The sequence below is a fragment of the Copidosoma floridanum genome, unplaced genomic scaffold (genome assembly GCF_036245765.1).
Source record: "Copidosoma floridanum isolate Cflo_tuat_1 unplaced genomic scaffold, Cflo_Japanese_pri ptg000013l, whole genome shotgun sequence".
NCBI classification, from domain to species: domain Eukaryota; kingdom Metazoa; phylum Arthropoda; class Insecta; order Hymenoptera; family Encyrtidae; genus Copidosoma; species Copidosoma floridanum.
Genome location: NW_028321890.1, coordinates 36,450,330 through 36,469,196, shown reverse-complemented (window position 1 = coordinate 36,469,196; position 18,867 = coordinate 36,450,330). Strand labels below are relative to the sequence as shown.

Genomic DNA, 18,867 nt, shown 5'->3' with positions numbered 1-18,867 from the left:
CAAGTGAAGTACATAAATATGTACTTTCCATCCTACTGATCCACAATGAAGACAAAATTATTTTATACACCTATACTAAAACTCAAGTCCATGTACGTCCTTGAATGAAAATTACGTGATTCGTTAAGAAGATTGAGCCAACAACAATATTTTACCTTGTGTCGTTACAACATAAATAATCCATTTGATTATTACTGTGGAATAAATCATAATCAGCGACTCAAGCACGTATACTCATACATGCACACCAATATCAGAAAATATATTGGGGGTGGCATACGCATGCAGGGATCCCCATAAAAAAATATATGCACTATATGTACGCAAAAATAATGTAACAATTGGCTGAGTCGATTGAAAATGACCAAGGACATAATTATAAAGATATATTCTTACATTACAATATAATATATACACACTACGTACATATACATACATTCACCTCCTTTTTGCAATTTCCACCCCCTTCCCCTTTTGCTCGCTCACGTGGATTTTCCCGCACGTGGCATCAGTTTGACGTCAACTGACAAACGTACATACTGTAGGTATAACATAAATGTACTAAATGTATTTAAATGTCAACATTTGTACACTTAACGTTCGACATTCGCGCGGCAGTTTTTCAGTTTGGCAATCGCATATTATATATGCACTCGTATAATTTTTGTTTAATCACGAATTTTAGTGATTTTCACGAATGTGGAGAAAGTGAGAATACATTTATGTTGTGTGTTATGTACAAACTTAGATGATGAGTAGAAGTAAAAATGCGTTGTATAGTGTGTCCCAATAATTACAAGTGAGGAATAAAATGTGATCGAATGATAAAAAGAAGAGGTACAATCGTCATTATCGTCATATAGGTATATAGTGAACTCGCGGCGAGGGCGACTGCGCTGCGGATCCCCCGCGATTGCAAACCCCGCGAACAACGGGGTGCAACGGGCCTGTGCAATTGTGCATGCATGGCATTTCATGGAGGGTGCATGGGCTGGTGTGCATATATATATATGGCGTTTGTGTATATTATTGTTTTTTTTTTTTTTTTTTTTTTTTTTTTTTTTATACCCATATACAATAAGTATACAAAGTTTACGTGTGACGACTACACGTGACGAGTGACCGGACTCAGCAGGAGAGAGAGGGGGGAGGTGTATTTTTTATTTGGCCATACAGACTGCGGACGCGTGGATGAGAAAGAGATAGCATTATTCGTGAGAGAGCGACGAGAGAGGCGGTTGCGAGAGTTTTTGCGGCGCATATTACCTATCCTTACCTTACCCCCACCCTTAACACTAAAATATATTTACTACAAATATCTATATATAATACCGCCTATCCAGTTATCCACACACAGGACGGACCAACGGCGACGACGAGGACCGACCACCGACGACCGACGCGGACGGAAGACGGAATCGAGAGCGAGTGCCGAGAGTGTGTGACGTGTGTGTGCAAATAAATTGTGTTTTGGCTGGCTGGACAATTGCAAAAGGGATTAAAATTGAGAGAAAGAGCACTCGGTTTGTGTGTTTGTTTGTTGTTGTTGTTGTTGAGGGTCGAAAGTCGAAAGGCAAACGAGTATACGTGCTGGTTGGTGCATGGTGTGTGTGTGTGTGCGTGTGCCATTTCCCAATTCCCATGCGAGGAAATAATACATATATAAATATACATGTATACCTAATGCTCGAATAAAAGTGCTTGTGAGAGTATATAGAGAATAACTGATACCAAAGGGCCAGCGGCAGCCGCTGGTATACGACGACGGCTGCAGTTACGATATCCAGGACGACGACGACGTGCCGGCCCCGCGACACGAGCACCGCACCACTTACCTGTATACCTATCTGCTAGATATATACGATTGCGATACCGGTGGCCATCACTCGTATGATATTCAACGGGGACCGACAAGAAGACAGGACGATTATCTTGCTGCAAGCCCAAGAAGGAACGACATTACAAACTCCTGTATAGGTGAGCCTCCTCCTTAGTATATACCTATACTGTAGTATACAAATTACCTGCGGATTTACTTTTTAAAACCTAAATAACATTTGAATCTATGTTTAAAAAATTTTTTAAAATAGCGCAGAGCCTATACTGAATTCTCACATAATTATTAATAAGTAAAGCACCACTCGAAAGAAAACTCCCGCAATTTCATGGTCCATGATGATTACTCTTTGATGATAAGCATTGTGCCCTCTGTATGCAACGTTTTTTCTCCCTTTTTGTTATGTATATATGACTGTATGTATCCATCCACCTACCCCTATTGCCTTATATACCTACACCTATCTGCTGTTCATTCTTCCGTCTCTTTTTAGTATGGCCCTTTGTTGCTGGCTTTATAAGCATATAGGTGCAGTGTACAGAATTACAGATTCGAGGTTAACGGTGGATCCGAGCCTGGAGGTTCGCAGAGAGAGTTTGCAAGTAGTACGCGTCCCCGTTTTCCCCCCTCCTGTTCTTTCCAGTATAAAGAGACGGTCCGCTGTGGGCCTGTGGTGACGGTTCTCGGTGTAGGAGATTATGCTGAGTACGGGGAAAGCCTTCGCCGAGGGAAAAAGTGAGGTTACCCGCGCGACGCGTACCTCCGGTGTGTATGTGTGGGTCAGTGCATTTTCGGTGCAGCGTCTCTTTTCTTTGTATCTCTATTTGGTGCAATGCTAAGAAAAGCTTCAAGCTTTGAGTGTACGTATAAGTGCACTTAGCACTTATTTAATGTTGTTTGTTTTCAATATCGCGTACCCTGCAGTAGTTGGGCTAATCGTTTGTTCATGATTCATGATGGTTATTAAATTTCTCAAACAAGTTCAATCTCGCATCTTTCGTTGCAGTGGATGATCATGTTAAAAATTGCAAATTAATTTCCTACTATCAATTTTTGGAAATCTAAAATGATAAAAAATTATGGTACAAGGATGTGTGGAATTTTTTTTTCTATTTAGAGACCTCGTCGAGGCAAGTAGTAAAAATGATATGATGTAGAGAGATAAGTATGTGATGTGACGGGCAAAAAAAATCTTCCAATAAAAAATAAAACACACGAGTGGGTATTATCAGAGTGAAGTTTATCTGCATATCGTCATATAAGTGAGAATAGTGAACAAGCGCGAGAGTACCTGTACATGATTTCTATATGGCAATACTTATGTATATGGGAGTAGTAATGGGAGTGCTCCGAGTGCAGTGCAATGTGCATGCGCGTGAAAAACGGGTACACATACATAGGTATACGTAATGAAAATTCCATGTGTCTTTACTACAAGCGCGGGAAATGCTCTTTACAAGGGATGGACCACTGTCAGGTGTTGTCATGTCATTAAAATCTAGCTATCTTCTACTTTTCCAGTGCACTTATTTTTCTGGACCAGACTCCCGTTTTTTTGCTTTTTACTTGTGCCATCAGACGCAAAATATATGGTACAATACAGTGCCAGTACCTGCATAAAAAATAAAAACTGAGAGAAAAATAGTCTAGCCTCCAACCGTGCTTTACGCATATTGAGTACATTAGGTACAAGTACTCCTTTCGGTCTTAGCTTTCCCGTAGACGAGCGGAAAATTAAAAGACCCAACAATCATTACAATTGACCGCGCGAGAGAGCATTCATTGTCCGCGAGAGATGGGTAAGCAGCAATGTAACGTAAAGACTCTTACACGATTTCTGTGGAAAACTTTTTAAGAAAGTAACGATTTCATCTTAATTAATATTTGCTTCTTTAAAACCATCTATTACAATTGCATACCGCATATATATTGGGGAAAATCGATTGAAATTAATTTTAATACTTGATGTCAATTGAAGTGCGATTGATTGAAGATAAAATAAATGAAAATTTGTGAAAATTTTCTATAGAAAGTTTAAAAATTTCAACTTAAATCTAGATCACTTAACTATATACATTTTTTTTAATCAAACGAGTGGTAGTATTTAAATGTCAAAATTGGTACCAAGATTCGCCATTCAAGTCAATTAAGTTTTCAGTCGACTTTTTCTAAGGGAGTAATTGCGCATCTACTTTTTCATTAATCGCAGATTACGAAAAAGCGCTCACTTTACAAGTACAATTATTGCAAGACATAATATGGGTACACGTAGCCCTTTAATTTAATATCTATAATAAATACATGTACCCATAATCATAATACAGAATATGTATACACGTATGCCTACGTAATGTACAACGGATACTTATTATTTATTTATAAGTACTTATGCTTACACGTGCGAACGTTAACTTTTGTTTAAAGCGCCTTTAAGTATATGAAAGTCGCTCGTGTCCGACTATCCGCGCTGCGAGTGCTGCGACGTTAGGTACCTATACTATACCTATGGAGTGTGTATATGTGTGCCGTGTCTCGAGACTCGACTCGAGAGAGAGAGAGAGAAGAGCCGAATGCCGAATCGAATGCCCGGAAAGGAACTGCGTACCTATACACGCGAGAGTGAGTAGGTTCCTATGTGCATTATAGCATATACTTACTTAGTACTTACATTTCGGAATTCAATATTAATTTGCCGGCCCTACTCTGCATTCAAGTACGTGGGTAATGGGTATACCTAAGCTGCCCTATCTTTCGTTTGTCTGTTTGTTAGTTTGTTTGTAGGTATGTTAACCCACGAGATTGTCGCATGTGTGAAAATTGATAACAACCAAAAGTCGTGCAACGGAATGACGCATCTCCCGCGCGTTTTCTAGTGTTCTCACTTCTCGGGGAAACGTGCAACCGAAGGAAAAGAAATTAAGGAATAAGTATCGCCAGTCCTTCCTCGGTTCTCTGTTGCAGATATCACTGCAGAGGGTCGTTGAATCAGCCGAGAGCTTCTTAACGAGCAAGTTGAGGTTTTCTAATTGAATACTCGCTTTGTTGTTCGAAATAGGAGTCTTGTACTTGTATTCGTCGTCACCGTCGTCGTTAACGCCTAGGTTAGGTTCGTCTCGTCATTTTCAAGAAAGAAACGTCGTGTTTTAAAAAACTCGAACGTTCTTGGTATAATCCTGCATTTTAGGCCGCTTCGAGCTTCTTCTGTGTATTCCTGCAGTTGTAAAATATTTTATTTTATTTTATTGTAAGACAAAATCAGTGCTTTATGATCTTTGGTGAGTTGACGAAAAAAATTTTCCACGCGTTTTACTACGTTGTTCGTTACTGCCCTCCGGTTACTTTAATTTGACCTGAATTACAGGGTGACGTTATCATGGAAAACTTGAGCCAAATTCTAATAACCAGAAATTATAATTCAGTACCATGTATCCTCCCGTTTTAATATTATTTTTCAAAAATTTTTCCCACACTTACAATCATTGCATAGAAAATTATACTAATTACTTTTCTGTGGGGTCTTTCAGCTGGAGTGTTAAATCTGCAAAAGTAACTTGAAAACATGGCAACTCTTGCCGAGCAAGCATCCAAATTACTGGATTTCAACCAGAAATTGGATATTACTCTTCTTGACAATGTGGTAGGCTGTATGTACTCAGGGATTGGTGACCAGCAAAGAGTGGCACAAGAAGTGCTGACAACACTTAAGGAGCATCCAGATGCTTGGACAAGAGTAGATACAATATTGGAGTTCTCTCAAGTAATAGATTTGATGATTTTCCCTCCATATCAGCTTACATGTTTATCAAAGTATTTACATGTCAATTTTATTTTAGAATCAAGAAACAAAATTTTATGCCTTACAAATTTTGGAACAAGTAATACTAACAAGATGGAAAGTTTTACCTCGAAATCAGTGTGAAGGAATTAAAAAGTACATTGTTGGCTTGATCATCAAAACAAGCAGTGATCCGGAATCACTTGAAGCTTCCAAAGTTTATCTCAATAAATTGAATATGATTCTTGTTCAAGTAATTTTCTTGAAATCTTCCATTTACTTTTCTAAACGTTGATATAATCACATGGATTTATTTTTGAATATATACTCTGCAGGTACTGAAACGAGAATGGCCGAAAAATTGGGAATCTTTCATTGGTGACATTGTGGGTGCCAGTAAAACAAATGAAAGCCTTTGTCAAAACAACATGGTTATTCTAAGGCTGTTGTCAGAGGAAGTTTTTGATTTTTCTAATGGACAGATGACTCAAACAAAGGCCAGACATTTGAAAGATACAATGTGTACAGAGTTTTCACAAGTTTTTCAGCTCTGTCAATTTGTCATGGACAACTCTCAAAATGCAGCCCTTGTAGAGAAAACCTTGCATACACTTTTGAAATTTTTGAATTGGATTCCATTGGGATACATTTTCGAAACAAAACTTATCGACACTTTGATACTTAAAGTAAGACATCAGAATATATATTTTTTTTAATCATTTGAATTGAGTTTTTGAAATTTTTTAATTTGATAATTTTATTTCAGTTCTTAAACGTTCCAATGTTTAGAAATGTCACGTTGAATTGTTTGACTGAAATCGCTGGTGTGACTGTGACAAATTATGACGAGAAGTTTATTGTACTATTTTTACACACAATGCAACAATTAGTACTAATGTTGCCCCTGGACACCAACATTCGCAATGCTTACGCCGCTGGTCATGATCAGGAACAAATTTTTATACAGAATTTAGCAATGTTTTTGTGCACTTACTTGAAAGAACATGGAGCACTTGTAGAAAAAAGACAGTTGAACGAAGTTCTACTTCATGCATTGAATTATTTGGTAATGATTTCTGAGGTCGAAGAAATAGAAATCTTCAAGATCTGTTTAGAATACTGGAATCAACTTGCTGCAGATCTTTATAAAGAGCATCCATTCGTATCAAATTCACCAATTTTCATGACTAAGACTATGAATGTACCACCACGAAGGAAGTTTTACTCTCAAGTTTTGACAAAAGTTCGTTACATCATGATCAGTAGGATGGCCAAACCAGAAGAAGTGCTTGTTGTTGAAAACGAAAATGGAGAAGTAGTCCGAGAGTTCATGAAAGATACCGATTCGATCAACTTGTACAAAAACATGAGAGAGACTTTGGTTTATTTGACTCACCTTGATTATGTTGATACTGAACGAGTGATGACTGAAAAACTACAAAATCAAGTTAATGGTACTGAATGGTCTTGGAAGAATCTTAACACATTGTGTTGGGCAATCGGTAGTATTTCTGGAGCAATGCATGAAGAAGATGAAAAAAGATTTTTAGTGACAGTTATCAAAGATTTGCTTGGATTGTGCGAACAAAAAAAAGGCAAAGGTAATAAAGCTATCATTGCGAGTAACATCATGTACGTAGTTGGTCAGTATCCACGATTTTTGAAGGCACACTGGAAATTCTTGAAAACTGTTGTTAATAAGCTATTTGAATTCATGCATGGTAAGAATATTTTAAATATCCTGTATTAAACCTTCTATCGACATTGAATTAAGCCAAAAAATTATATTCCAAACAAATTTCCAGAAACTCATCAGGGTGTACAAGATATGGCTTGCGATACTTTTATCAAAATCGCAATAAAATGTAGAAGGCATTTTGTGACGGTTCAGCTTGGTGAAGCTATGCCTTTTATAGAGGAAATTTTGACTAACATCAGCAGTATCATTTGTGATCTTCAATTACAGCAAGTATGATGAACTTTCAACAGATATCTACAATTCCTTTGAGTATTTGTAATATTTACAATAATCAATGTCACTAGGTACACACATTTTATGAAGCAGTAGGCTATATGATCAGTGCCGAAGTAGATTCTGTACAGCAAGAACAACTGATAGAAAAGTACATGCTCCTCCCCAATCAAGTCTGGGATGATATTATCAGTCAAGCAGCAAAGGTATGTTGTAATGAAAATGTAAAGACTTGACAGATTATGTCCACCCCAACTGTTTTTAACTGGTATATATTTAAATCATAGAACGTTGATATACTGAAAGATCCCGATGCGGTGAAACAGCTTGCTAGTATTCTAAAAACTAATGTCAGGGCTTGTAAGGCATTAGGACATCCCTACGTTTTACAACTAGGAAGAATATACTTAGATATGTTGAATGTGTACAAGGTAAATTATTTTTCTTCTACTTCATGACTTGCGTTAATTTATTTAATCGAAACGTGAAATTAAGATAATACGTTTGTTCCCTTCAGGTAATGAGTGAAAACATATGTGCTGCTATAACTTTGAATGGAGAAGCAGTCACGAAACAGCCACTAATAAAAAATATAAGGGTTGTCAAAAAAGAAACACTTAAATTGATTGCAGATTGGATTAGTAGGTCAAACGACCACCAAATGGTAAACAACTTAAATTTTTTTAACAAATTTTATTTTAATCAAATTTTTTTATTGAAATTTTTTTTTTTTTTACGTAAGGTTTTAGATAATTTTATACCGCCACTATTGGATGCTGTGCTGTTAGATTATCAAAAAACAAATATCCCTAGTGCTAGAGAGCCCGAAGTGCTTAGTGCAATGGCAACGATTGTGAATGAACTGAAAGATCGCATAACCCCTGAGGTGACCAAGATTTTCGAGGCTGTATTTGAATGTACGCTGGACATGATTAATAAAGATTTTGAGGAGTATCCAGAGCACAGGACAAACTTTTTCTTGCTGTTGCAGGTAAAATCTTTTACTATACTAACAATCATGTCATATTTATTGCACTTAATTTATATTAGGTTGCTTAATAGTAAAAATATACTGATTTCCTTTAATGTTCTTTTAGGCAGTAAATGCTCACTGTTTCTCAGCGTGTCTATCAATACAGCCAATACAGTTTAAATTAGTTCTCGACTCTGTTATTTGGGCATTTAAACACACCATGAGAAATGTTGCCGAAACTGGTTTACAGATTTTGTACCAATTATTCCTAAATATGGAAAAACATGAAGAAGCTGCCCAAAGCTTTTATCAAACATATTTTATAGATATTCTTCAGCATATATTCAGCGTTGTCACAGATACATCACATAAAGCTAGTGAGTCACTTTCCATGTTGCTATAATGTCACACATTTTTCTTCATTTTACATAACTTATTTTTCTGCAGGTTTGACCATGCATGCAAATATTCTGGCATACATGTTCTTCTTAGTTGAAATGAAAAGAATTACGGTACCATTAGGCCCTCCAAACATCCCGGACAACATTTTATATGTTCAAGAATACGTAGCCAGCTTGCTTAAGACAGCGTTTCCTCATTTATCAGACAATCAAATTAAAATTACTGTCCAGGGTCTTTTTAATCTTAATCAGAATATTCCAGCTTTCAAAGAACATTTGAGAGATTTCCTTGTCCAAATCAGAGTGAGTATTCTTAAATGTAACTAATGGGGATTCTAAATTTCCTACTGAAACGTGTTTTTGATTAAAAATATAAATCTTTCTTCTAGGAATATACCGGTGAAGATGATTCTGATTTGTTCTTGGAAGAACGAGAAACTGCCCTACGAGAAGCCCAGGAAGAAAAGAGGGGACAACAAATGGCAGTGCCAGGCATTATTAATCCTCATGACATACCAGAGGAAATGCAGGACTGAACAATCCATCAAAGAGCTCACGTCAACCTATTTTGTACATCAGAACAAATGACGCTCTGCTGTAGGTACTATCGTTTTCTATGCCTACAACCAATCCTATCGCCACTACTAAGTACGCCAACTTTACGACTAAAAATACGTTTATAAAAGACGAAATTTAAAGAAAGAAAAAAAAAATGATAAAAATGTATAATATATCTATTTGCCCGTTGTTACAAAGGGTACCAACAAATGAGATGACTGTTTGTTTATCTGTTATAGGATTTTTAAAAATGAAAAAATGAAGTTTATGTTGTGGGTAAAAATGTGAAATACCTGCTTGGCGATACGATTTTGTGTATACTTACGACTGAACCATGTTTCTTACTCCATGAATGATAGTTTACTGAGAGAAAAAAATGTTAAGTAAACAAGTGATCGTACAACTAATGAAAGAACTTGATGTTATTCTGTGAGTGTTTAAGATGTTATGGATGAATGCAATAGATAATTGACTATTATGATCACGTGAACATAGAGTACACGAGTCTCCATATTATGACACACGAGGCAACTCTAGCGTCAAAGTTCTATTGCTCAACAAAAAACGAAAAGAAGTAAACAACAAGCAAGTGTAACGACCGACAATACACATTTTTTAATGTCTTGCTTCTTGTTATGTCTATAAAGTGCTTGGTACAAGTGTCAAGTCCAGTATGATTTTTGAATGTGGTAACTGCGGCATGAGTGAGAAAACATCTAAGAAAAACGAGTATGAAAGACTAATACATTAAATGGAATCGTCGGAGCAGGAATTTAAGCGATACAGATGTGCTAGAATATGTGTTTTTAACAGAATAAAGTTGTATTATATTAATATTACATAGTTAAGATCAAGAGCGAATTTTGAATTGGCATTTGTAAATTAATCTGCTGATATTTTGAAAGATAAACTGATATTGTGATTACGTTTTTTTATAAAATAAAAATCTGTGTTAAGAAGACAACAGAATCAAACAAGTACAACTATGATAATTTAAACATTTCATTTATCACTTACACACGTCGAGTCGTCGATAAATAATAAGAGTTGCCGCCTAAAACTAACATTTTTTTTATCGTACATTAAAATAAGTTGTGTGTCACCTTTTCGAAGCAAAAGCTTTAATTATTTATTTTTTGTGAATGAGGGACTATTTGAATCGTCCCTTAGTTTTTCATGGTACTAAAAAAAAAAAAAAAAAAGAAAAGAAAAAAATTCGTAGAAGAGCATATGCTATTCGTTTTTGCATTTTAATTTAAAAGTAGACTGAAATTATGAAAAATCAACTTATTCAAGTAAATGTTGGTTATTAATTTATTTTTTTTTTTGTTTTACTAGTATATGAATTATAAGCAACTAAGTCGCGTAACTTACGTGATTCCATTTTAAAAACGTGTTTTACAACTCGTAATAGATTAGTTCGCCCATACCGTCTGGAGTTGCTCGGGGACCTGTTCTAAGCGATCTTCAAATATATATATATATATATATGTATCCATTTTTGTAGAGCTCTTCGAACAGTTTCAAGCGGTTTGAGCAAACTAATAAGCAAATTTCAAAATCTTGATTTTCCAAAATTTTACCGTGCTTGTGTTATAATCTATTTATTTAATAATTCAAGCATACACGGTTGGCATATGCAACTAAAAAAACCTTGAGTAGATTTATCACAACGGGGGAAAAAAAAAAAACGAAGTTCTAATGAATTTGGGTAAGCAACTGAAGATAACGAGGGAATGAGCAATAGTGAGCGTGCGAACAGGAGAGCATGAGCGGAAAAAAATATTCGAGTGATTACAGTCGACAATTAATTAAAGTGTGTCTCGAAATATTTTATACAAATAAATACATGAGTCCTTTTTATAAAAGTCATATAAAATAATTGTGCGAAGTAAGTACCCTTGAGAGGATTGTTGTCCCATCATCAAAATAACTCCAGGTAATTTTGCAAGTTTATCGTATAATTTTTGCCATGTCAGTGAAACAACACGACAAACATTTAAAAAACTAAGTGCAAGGCAATATATGATGAATTAGTAAAACTGGGAGCATAATGAGCAAGATTATTTGATCATAAAATCATTGCCAGTTTATAAGAAAGTTGTATACAAATAAGAACGAAATGTTTTCTGGCTAAATAAATGTGATATAATAAATTTGTAAACAAACTGTCCACTATGTAACAAAAAAAAAAAAAAAAGACAAAAATGCTTCTTTTACATTTTTAAAGTGTAAACGATTAACCGTATAGTGATACAGAAAATATAAAAGTAGGTATTTACAAAATTTTGACGGTTAAAAACAGATAAGAGTAAAGGCAAACAAAAAAAACAACTTGTAACCGATTTTTATAAGAGTTGATTATTCAAAAAGGTATTTATTTACTGCCTACATTATATATTATCTTACACGGTGAGTGGGACTTTACTAGCAGTCTACGCATGGGTGTGAGGCAAAAAATAGTAGTAAATAGTAACAAATACGATAGATATATGAGTAAAAGATGCAAACGAGCACCAAATAACGAAAAAATTTTGTGAGTGTTAGCAAGATTGAAAAAAAGAGCCAGTGTGTCATTTGTACAATCCCACGGGATGCCGTGGATTAAATACACTTATTATACACATACAAATATAAATGAATGAAGTAAATATGCATGGCTACTGCATGGTGATCTCGGGACTGGGTTTACTATTTTTTGGAGCCATAACGTTGATAAGAGCGTACTATGCGTCCCAGGGTACCGAATCTCCGGTCTGAGCGACTCACCTGCATAGCCGTCCACGTCGTCGAAGCGAAAGAGAACGAAGGAAAAAAAAAAACATTTAAAATAGAAGAAAAAAAAATAACTTTACGATTGTGCGTCACTTTTGATATGAAGCTGTATTTATTTGCAAATTAATACAATTATTATGAACAACGTATCCCCAAGTTTAAATGCTTTTTGTACGCCATTTCATCGTATTCTTGCAGATTATTTTGCTTATAAGTTAATCATCTCCAATTGAGTATTTAATCTTTTACACGTTTAAAAAAAAATAATCTTTGAATTTTTTAATTTTACAAATATTTCGTTAAACTAGCGAGTTAAAACGTACGTTACCACGACTTTATTGCGTTTTGCCTATACTTTAGTGCAAAATGCAGGTGTATGACAAAGAAACTGTATGCTCGCACATCTCGGAAGAAAATAAAGTATCCCTCAGATCGCATGACTTCCTTCCTCGTTTACGAAACTGTCACTAATTAACACGCGATCTGTGGTATTCTTTGATTTTGCTCCCCAAGTGCGTATCTTATTTGGTACAAGTTACATAAGAGCACAGGAGATATTTTTTTCAATTTTCTTCTTTTACTCCATTGATCATTAATCCTCAAAAATTACACTGTAATTGAAAAATCGAATCTCAATCTTGGACGATTGCAAGGACTACAAAAATCATGTGCTTCATCATCACGGAAGATCTCCGAGGAAGATTAAATATCATTAAATACGCACTGCGATTGATTGCAAGATGAGTCCCAACTATATATATTTATTAAAGGTGTGAGGTAAAATTGAAAAAAGCACTGTCATAACTGATAATATATCTTAGCGTGTAATAAGCTTATTAGAGTAAATATACAATATTAAACTCTTTTATTCACATGATTGGTCGTTTGCGTTAACATGTCCCTTTCGTATGTTGTTTGAGGGTACCAAAATAATTTTATTTACTTTGATTTTGTCCTCCGTCGTGCGAGTATACGTTATACGTTTCAGTTAATAACTGATATGAGTTCAAAAATAAACCCTAACTCGAAAGTTCAACCGCATGGATTCGAACAGTCCAGGGCTACGTTGAACTCTAATGCTTTATTATGTTAGTATTAAGTACTTGAGCTCTAGTTGTCAGTACGAATTTTTTTTTTTTTTTTTCGTGGAAGAATTGACTTCATCCGGTAACTCGTCAAAACATTCAACACGTATGTTTTTCTCTTAGATGTAAAACTAGGAGGAACAGCGAACGTATCGTATGAGTTGGTGTAGTAAATAAATAGTGTTGCCAATGCGATAAAAAAAAAAAATTTGATAAGTAATAGAAAGTAAATGTCAGAAAAAGGTGTTAGTTTTAGGGAGAATAATAAATAAATAAATAAATTTGCATAAATTTATTACAATCAGATAATCCACAACATTTTTCATATACTCCAAGTTTCTTAATAAGAATTGTTTGCGCTGTGAATTTTTTCATACTTTTACTTATTAGTATTTGAAATTTGTTGCAACCGTTGCCCGAAAAATCATCTGTTAAAAACCAATAAATCCTTACAACGTTACAATCGATAAAAATAAGCAACGTTTTACAACTTGGACCGATTTTTTCAATATTTAACATTATTTACAGCATTTACAGCAAATTTTTATTTAATTTCACTTCTTGGATTTAAAAATTTTTTTTCTTTAATATCCTGCAATAATACTATTTTCGCTTATGAAATAACCCCTAACATCGTCTAGTGTACATGAAAAGAGCAGGTAATTAAGCTTTAATTCTCAAGTATTTCATGTTAGACGTGAGACTTGAGACGTTCTTTATTTTTAGGCTTAAAACTCGTCATATAATATTTTTTGCTCGAATACCAATCTATTATAGTTTTCTTTTACATTATCCATCTTATCGTTCACATCGTCATACATTTTTTTTTCACTAATATATTTGTTGTATATTTCAAGAGTCTTGTCATATTTAGCATATTTTACATCACCATTTGTTTCGTTATTATAATCGTCTAAGGTTCTATTATACAACGTCTCCCACGTCTCCTTTTTTTCTCTTCGCGTTTGCAATTCTGGATATAACCGTTGAATTTCTTTAACTACTGAAATTGCTTCAGGTGATTTAGTAACAATTGTCCTGTTTTCTTCTGGATTATAAAATGTTAAATAAAGGTTTTTTCGAATTATTGTGTGACTCGAATATTTATTGTTCAAAACACTATTAATGAAATCTAAATACTCCGATACTCTGGTACTCCCTGAATACTCTTTTGATTCATCGCATCCCCATGTTCCAAGACTCACGATTCCAATAACTTTGTTATCGAAGGAAACAGGACCACCACTGTCGCCCTACAAACAGAGCAATTAAAAACATTAAATGGTAACAAAAATGTCGGTATATAAAAAAAAATTGCTACGTGGCAATAAAAGAATGGCAATATTTTTTTTTCAACTTTTCATTTCCTTGTACTACAGATAGTGAATAGAAATACATATATCTATTTTTTTATTACTAGTCACTATATTTACAAAAAAAATTATAATTTAACAGAAGATCAAGACACACCTTGTCGGATATTCACTAGACATCAAATCTTTTTTCATTATTGAGAGAGCATTAAACGTTAGTAAAAAAAGAATACTAAGTAGAAAAATTTTTTTTACGTAAGTAGGTATTACTTTTTAAATTAATCACTTGTAAATATACGTTAGTAAATATATCATCTTTCAGTTTTTTTTTTTTATCACAGACACTACTTATTTATTATTAGTCGAATCAAAAATAGTGATATCATACCGGACAGACGCCTGAATGTAACCCAGGATGTTGTTCCACTCGACCACAGAGCATAAGTGATGTCTTAACGGTGCTACAATATCTTCCATCAAAAATTTTCACAAATGCTTGTCTCAGTTTTCCTTTTGAGGTACCGGTATGATTCTGTTCACCAGTTCGCACGGCGTAATCCCAACCAAAACCAGATACGTTTGCAGTTTTGCCCACGAAGTCTTCATGTTTATGTGGCAGCTTTGCCAAATCAATTGGAAAATTTTTACCAACATTGAATACTTTATCAACCTTAGAAAAAACAAAAAAGTCAATTGCAGTTTGTTTTCTTCTGAAGTGCTACAATTGATTTAATGTATCAATTTTGTACTTACCCTTACAAGGGCGATATCGTACAACATATGAGTGGAATAATTAAAGGCACTTGTGTATCCTTTATAAATGTACACTGTTTTTACACGTCTCCTGTAGGTATGATCGTGGACGTCATTTGTTCCCGCGACAACAAAAAATGGATCATCAGAGTAAACCTTTTTTTTTTTATCGTAAAAACAATGTGCTGCAGTCAAAACTAAATCTGCTGTAATAAGTGTACCACCACAGAAGTGTTGCCTTACATTTTGAATGGAAACTTGATATTTGATTTCGCCTTTGTCCGAATCGTGACCACCTTGAAGGTTTTCCGTTTCCAAACCGCCAACTGAAATAAAAACAACCAGAACGTTAAAGGTAATTTTCCTGCTTATTTTTTTTCTTCTGTTTTTTTCAACATTTGAACTTTTACTGCGTCCTTGTTGTGATAAATCGCATTCGCCTCTGTCACGTAAGCGTATATGGCCAGGGCAGTCACAAAGATCTCAGTGATCGCAAAGAAAGTGAAAACAATTATTCGTGTGTGTGCGGATGTTCGTTTTATAATTTAAAATTAATATGTATGAAAGCCTAAGTACAGTAAACTCATTGGTAATGTTAAGTTGAAAATCGTGATTTTGGTAGCTCAATGTATACGAACTTCTGTGGGAGTTTCGTGGGACGAAAAAATAATTTCTACCCAAAGAAAGTAAAAAAAATCAAATATTTCACATGCACCTTCAGTTTTATTTGACGTAAGTTAAAATTACTATAGTCGATTAATAATAGAAAAATTTAGTTATAACTTATTTTCAAACTTCATCTGAAACTTTCAGACCAAGCACTGATACACATGTAAGAAAATAAATAGTATGTATAAAAAAGGAAGGTACAAAAAAATAAATAGATTAAAAGTTTCTTTTTAATTTATATGTAATAACTTTTTTAATGCTAATGATAAAAAAAAATTAAAAACATACCATTGCTACCAAGTATGACAAGACATACTGCCAAAACGATAGGAAAATTAGTCCGCATCATTGTGTGATACTTGGAGTGAGATTCTCTGACTACACGATGGTAAAGAAAAATTTAGCTTTATAAGCAAAACCAAGTGGTTGTTTTTCCGACAAGAATTTGATGGATGTACGTTTCGATCAGCTTCATTGGTATCTGTTGTGATGAATAGAATATACGTTTTGGGAATTTTAATGGAAGATACTATTGTCATAATACTTTATATACACCTTAAAAAACTTACGCAACAGTAGCTCACCAAAGTGGGGAAAAACAGTGGAAAAACCTAAAACAATTTTTCAATTTGTAATTTTCAAAGCCGAAAATAAAAACTTGCTTTTATTGTCTTCATATTTGCTTTACGGGAAAAAACTTTCATTATTTTTTCTCTCTGTGCAGTCGTTTATTGGTTTATTCGCATTATTATCTATAAAATTCAAACATTTACTCATATGATTGTATTCCATTGCGTGTTTCGCATTTTACTGAATTTAAAAATACCGTCTACACCATCTTTATTTTCGAATTTTTTATACGTCTTAATGATCGTACTCATATGATTTACACATAGAAAATCAGAAAATATTTCTTCATAGAGAATAATTGCTATTCCGAATTTCTAATATCTTGTACATTAATTTTTAAAAAAGTTTTTTAAAATTTGCATGAATATATCTTCTGTGTGTCCCTTTCATTTCGTAATTTTCAGCAAGGAAATGTGTAACACACTTTTCTTTGGCAATATCGATAATTACGTTTTATTAACATTTTAGGTTTTGACTAATGAACAAAAAAAAAATCGTTTTAAGTGGAAAAAATCACCGAAATTAGATTAGTCTTTGTAAATTTTTCTAAATATATTTAAAGTAATTCTTTAGTAGCTCAAATTTGTTGAAAATAAATATTTTTAGTTTCAAGTAGCTTGTTATGCAAAATCAAGTATCAATGAATACTTGAAAAATTTCGCTCAACTAATCGTAAAAAATACGATCGTAAAGAACTTTAAGAAACTTATTTGCAGTTCAGTTTTCGCATAGATAATATTGGAGATTTACAGCAATAATTCTAACAACAATTCGTGCTAGTGTAGAAAATACTTCTTACGTTGTAATTAAATAAAAATGGAGCAATTTTGCCGTAGGTTCACCAATTTTTCCTAAAATTATAAATAATAACTAATGATTACTTTTACTTAAAAAGTACCCACAAAAACTGTGGTATACATGCATTTCTTTTTATATTACGAATTTGTTGTATCATTTAACTTGAAATCGTTTTCTTCTCTCAAAGTCACATAATATTTACACATCATAAAAACAAGTAAGTAAGCTTAAAATCTTATGTTATTTATTCTGGATTTTGATTAAGATGAAAATAAACATGAAATTCGAGTTACTTTTTATTTTTATTTCCAAGCTTCTGCATACATTATTTTTAGCTCATTTCACAATACATGGTACTTTTCTATTTTTATTATACATTAACTACTTTTCTTTTATTAACATATTATAAATTAGTTATATATTTTTAATACATTTCTTTACTTTTATTGAATCCAGCATTACACACTTTTTGATTTATTTCGCTTGTATGTTCAATTACTATTTCATCATATAATTTTGTAACTGTATATTATTTTTTCCACTATATGCTTGTAATTTTTAATTCGAGTTTCCAATTTTTTTATCGGTTAAAAAAAAATCGATCTGGGCCATGTAAATGATCATTGTCCTGATGGTTTAAAACTATCATGTTATCTGTTTCTTCATTGTTCAAAACATGATAAATGAAGTCGAAAAATTTCGAAACATTGGTATACCCTGAAGAATATTCTGATTCATCGCATCCAATTACGCCATAACTAACAATTCCAATAACTATGTTTCCAAACATAAGAGGACCCCCACTGTCACCCTGCAAATAGACAAATTATAAACATTCGATTGCAATATAATTTTAATGTAAAAAAAAAAAAAATTATGAAGGGGCTATGCAAGAATACTATTTTTTTTTTTTTTTTTTTAATTCTCTACTTGTACCTAAATAGTAGACAGCGAAAGTTTTTGTAATATAATGTTTGATATGGCAGTCAAAAAAATATATATATTTTAAATATAAATGATAACAGAACATACTGCTTTCGTATGTTGTACAAAATTTCTAAAATTTTGTCAATTGATAATATCAGTTTAATAAATGTCTTTTTTTATTTCTTTAAAATTGTACACACATTATTTATATTTTGTTAAAAGAATTAAAAAATTGTGATGACATACCGGGCAGACGCCTGAACGTATCCCAGGATGTTGTTCCACTTTTCCGCAGATCAGAGTTGGATGCCCCTCCGGTAGACAATCGTGCCAGTTCATAATTTTTACTGATGCTCTTCTTAACTGTCCTGTTGAGTAACCAATATGATCCATTATACCAG

At 33.7% G+C, this 18,867-nt stretch overlaps 1 protein-coding gene across 7 annotated transcripts; it reads left to right on the top strand.

The window, feature by feature from the left end:
• Positions 1-1,344: 1,344 nt before the first annotated feature.
• emb (exportin-1 emb) lies at positions 1,345-10,493 on the top strand. Of its 7 annotated transcripts, XM_014363113.2 has the most exons (14): positions 1,358-1,437; positions 1,718-1,977; positions 5,362-5,594; positions 5,671-5,865; positions 5,948-6,298; positions 6,379-7,333; positions 7,418-7,581; positions 7,656-7,790; positions 7,872-8,015; positions 8,102-8,248; positions 8,327-8,575; positions 8,682-8,934; positions 9,005-9,261; positions 9,348-10,493. In XM_014363113.2, exons 3-14 carry the CDS (start codon positions 5,397-5,399, stop codon positions 9,492-9,494), a joined length of 3,195 nt encoding a protein of 1,064 aa, XP_014218599.2. In that variant the 5' UTR covers positions 1,358-1,437; positions 1,718-1,977; positions 5,362-5,396; the 3' UTR covers positions 9,495-10,493. The 7 variants fall into 7 exon arrangements, with proteins under 7 accessions (XP_014218596.2, XP_014218599.2, XP_014218602.2 ...); XM_014363110.2 differs by having other exon boundaries at positions 1,345-1,977; XM_014363116.2 differs by lacking the exons at positions 1,358-1,437; positions 1,718-1,977 and adding an exon at positions 4,488-4,550.
• The last annotated feature ends 8,374 nt before the right edge of the window (positions 10,494-18,867 follow it).

What these genes read in the sequence shown, in the direction of transcription:
- emb (XM_014363110.2), top strand. Translation starts at nt 5,397, where the DNA reads ATGGCAACTCTTGCCGAGCAAGCATCCAAATTACTGGATTTCAACCAG. An exon ending in TCGACACTTTGATACTTAAA is followed by an intron (nt 6,299 to 6,378) that starts GTAAGACATCAG and finishes ATTTTATTTCAG; the next exon opens with TTCTTAAACGTTCCAATGTT. An exon ending in GGTCAAACGACCACCAAATG is followed by an intron (nt 8,249 to 8,326) that starts GTAAACAACTTA and finishes TTTTTACGTAAG; the next exon opens with GTTTTAGATAATTTTATACC.